At 37.1% G+C, this 3021-nt stretch overlaps 1 protein-coding gene across 1 annotated transcript; it reads right to left on the reverse strand.

Annotated features, from left to right (window-relative positions):
• Positions 1 to 230: 230 nt before the first annotated feature.
• On the reverse strand, positions 231 to 1172 carry LOC124087391 (olfactory receptor 9K2-like). The gene has a single exon (XM_046436283.1). The coding sequence runs from the start codon at positions 1170 to 1172 to the stop codon at positions 231 to 233; it is 942 nt and encodes a 313-aa protein (XP_046292239.1).
• Between the last annotated feature and the right edge of the window lie 1849 nt (positions 1173 to 3021).

Genomic DNA, 3021 nt, shown 5'->3' on the forward strand with positions numbered 1-3021 from the left:
TATTTATGAAATGGCTGCAAAGTTTACTGATGTCTAAGATATGCAGACATAACACTGCTCTTTTATAGAAGAATGAATGATGGACGAATACTACCCCTTCGTTAGTAATAAATCATTAGTGAGGTGGTCAGCTTAAAAAGTCCCTGAATGACTCAAACTTGATCTCATATTAAAATCAAACCAGGATAAATCAGTGGGCCCCTCAATGAGGAAACACCAAGAAAGGAGAATTAGGGTAAAGCTTTCTTGTTCCCTAGCATTTTTCTCAAAGCTTGTTTGACATCTTTGTTTCTTAGAGAGTAGATCAGAGGGTTTAACATGGGTGTCACCAGTACGTAAAATACTGAGGCCACTTTGCGGAGTTCAGGATTGCTGGGAGGTATGAGATACACAAATGAGACAGTCCCATAAAGCACACTCACCACCCCAAGGTGGGAGCTGCAGGTGGAGAAGGCTTTCTTTCTCCCTTCAGTGGAGGGAATCTTCAAGACTGTGGACACAATGTACATGTAAGATACTACAATGACAACTATTGTGGGCAAAATAATGAAGATAGCCAAACTCAGAGATACCATCTTATTGACAAAGAGATTAGAGCAGGAGATCTTCTCAATTTGGTAAGAATCACAGTAGAAGTGATCAATGACTCGGTATGCACAAAAAGACACTGAGAATGTCACACTGACTTGAATGGTGGAACTGACCCAGCCACAGAAATAGGAACCAGCCATCAGCTGGCTGCAGAGGCGTCTTGACATGTAGACACTATAAAGAAGAGGATTGCAGATGGCACTGAAGCGGTCATAGGCCATGGCTGCCAGGACAAATCCCTCTGTTACAATGAAGAGTGTAAAAAGGAAAAGCTGGGCAGCACATCCTCCAAAGGATATGTTTTTTTTCTCAGACAGGAAGATGACCATGGCTTTAGGAGCAATAACAGTGGAGTAGGAGAGGTCAATGAAAGACAGATTTCCTAGAAAGAAATACATTGGTGTGTTCAGCTGGGAGTCAGTCACAATGACTGCCATCATACTAATGTTCCCCGAAAGGACCATGACATAGATCAGTAGGAACAGGAGGAAGAGGAGAATGTAGAACTCTGGAGGCACCCTGAAGCCTGCAAGAATGAAGTCAGTTACATCCGAGTGGTTGTTTCCTCCCTTGTCACTCATGGCAAGAACCTACTAGGAGGTATGAGACAAGGTTAAGAATTAAATTTTATACCTTTGCTCTAGTATCATAAAATATCCTTTTTTTCTTGGAGAAGACGTTGAGATTTGTATTTTCATCTCTTTTAAGCCACCCACTTCTTATAGGTTTGAATTGTTATATCCTTTTATAGGAATTGAATCTGAGGTATATTGAAATTGCTGATCATCACACAACCTGTGAGTTACCAAACTCATGGCTTTCTAATATATGTCTTGGCATCCAGTGCTCTTCCCAGTATATCACATATGCCTTTCACTATTAAAGAGCTATTTCTTTCTACCTATTGAGGTCACCACTTTATTTATGTGGTAAGCTTAACATATCTGACAGTTTTGAGAGATGTACAATTTTTTTTGCACATTTATCTGGTAACTTACACTTTATTTTATCCTCAATAATGCTTCTTTTGTAATAATAATTTTTGTCATGTTTTGTTAAATGAATCTTGTAATAAACAAAAATTATTATTGCAAAAGAAGTATCAAAGTTAAAGAGTGATTTAAAACTCCATGAATAGACATGAGATATTATTAGAGGTCAGTATAGTATTCATAATTTCTGAGAATTTTAAATAACTTTAGTTATATATCATGAACTAGAAAACCTTAAAAATAACATGCCTTTTAATTTCTTGACATGAACAATGTCCAGATGTGTTTTCAGAGAAAGAGCCTATGATTTTTACAAACCTACAAACCTCTGTACAAGAAACTAGATTGACCATCTGTGCAACCAAAAAAAAAAAAAAAAAAGGGAGACTTTAAAACAATGTATGTACAAAATTTTTTGGTTAGGAAGAAGAAATATCAGTTGTGAAAGCTGATTTTATGATCTCTAACATTAAAGGTTTTTAAAGGTATTTAAATGGTCATAATAATTGCTTTGAGTCTATCACAATTAAATACTCTGATTTGTTTGTCTTAAAGCTTTTTTTTCTGTTTTGAACAATGAAGTGACATGGTCATTTATTTATTGTATTCAGATTTTAAAATCTTCCTTTAATAGTCCCTTCCTCAGCAGAATGGAGAGATTATGTCACTTATCAAAAGCAGCAGGCACTGTCCTTTGTCCTTGGATCCTATCCTCCCTCACACTGGTGACCACTCTGTCTCCTCTGTCTACTCCCCAAACCCTCAACTCCTGTTGCTATCATCACCTTCTCATCGCTTGGTCTTTCTCCTCTATCTTCTCAATACCAGCTTTTCTTTTAAAAAGTTAAAAACAGAATTCACAAGAAGACACTCAGCGGGTAACAGCTCAGTTATGATTCTTAGAACTTCTGTCTACCCCATGGCTATCATTTCTCTCTAAAATCCTCTCAATCTTAAATTAATTTTTGAAAAAGGCACTGGGGTGTGAGAAAAATTCCACTCCAATACTGTGGTAAAACAGTGACAACAGAACAGGAAAAAAAGATTGTAAATTTTTAGAGAAAATAAGAAGGCCTGTCAAAGGCACCAGATTCACACCACACAAATGAATATTTGACAATATTTAGCTGTAAACTTTCATTTTATTTCTAATTCCCATTTTTGTTCCTCAGGTGATAGTATGTTATCTGTCACTACATCAGCCAGTATCTAGTGGACAGGAAATTACTATTTTGAGATCATTACTTTTTCAAGAATAATGTGTATTCACCCAATCATTTATTAAATCAGTAAACACTTGTGGGCCACCTACTGTATACCAGCCAGGATGAGAGAATGTGGCAGTCTTTGCAACAAGTTTCTTCTCACAGTACAGAGGCAAGGCTAGGTTAGTAGCTCAGAAGTAGAGCATACACCCAGCCTACTCAAGGCCAGGGGT

Source organism: Marmota monax, unplaced genomic scaffold (genome assembly GCF_021218885.2).
Source record: "Marmota monax isolate L192 unplaced genomic scaffold, Marmota_monax_Labrador192_F-V1.1 WCK01_AAM20220418_F8-fsc00012, whole genome shotgun sequence".
NCBI lineage: Eukaryota > Metazoa > Chordata > Mammalia > Rodentia > Sciuridae > Marmota > Marmota monax.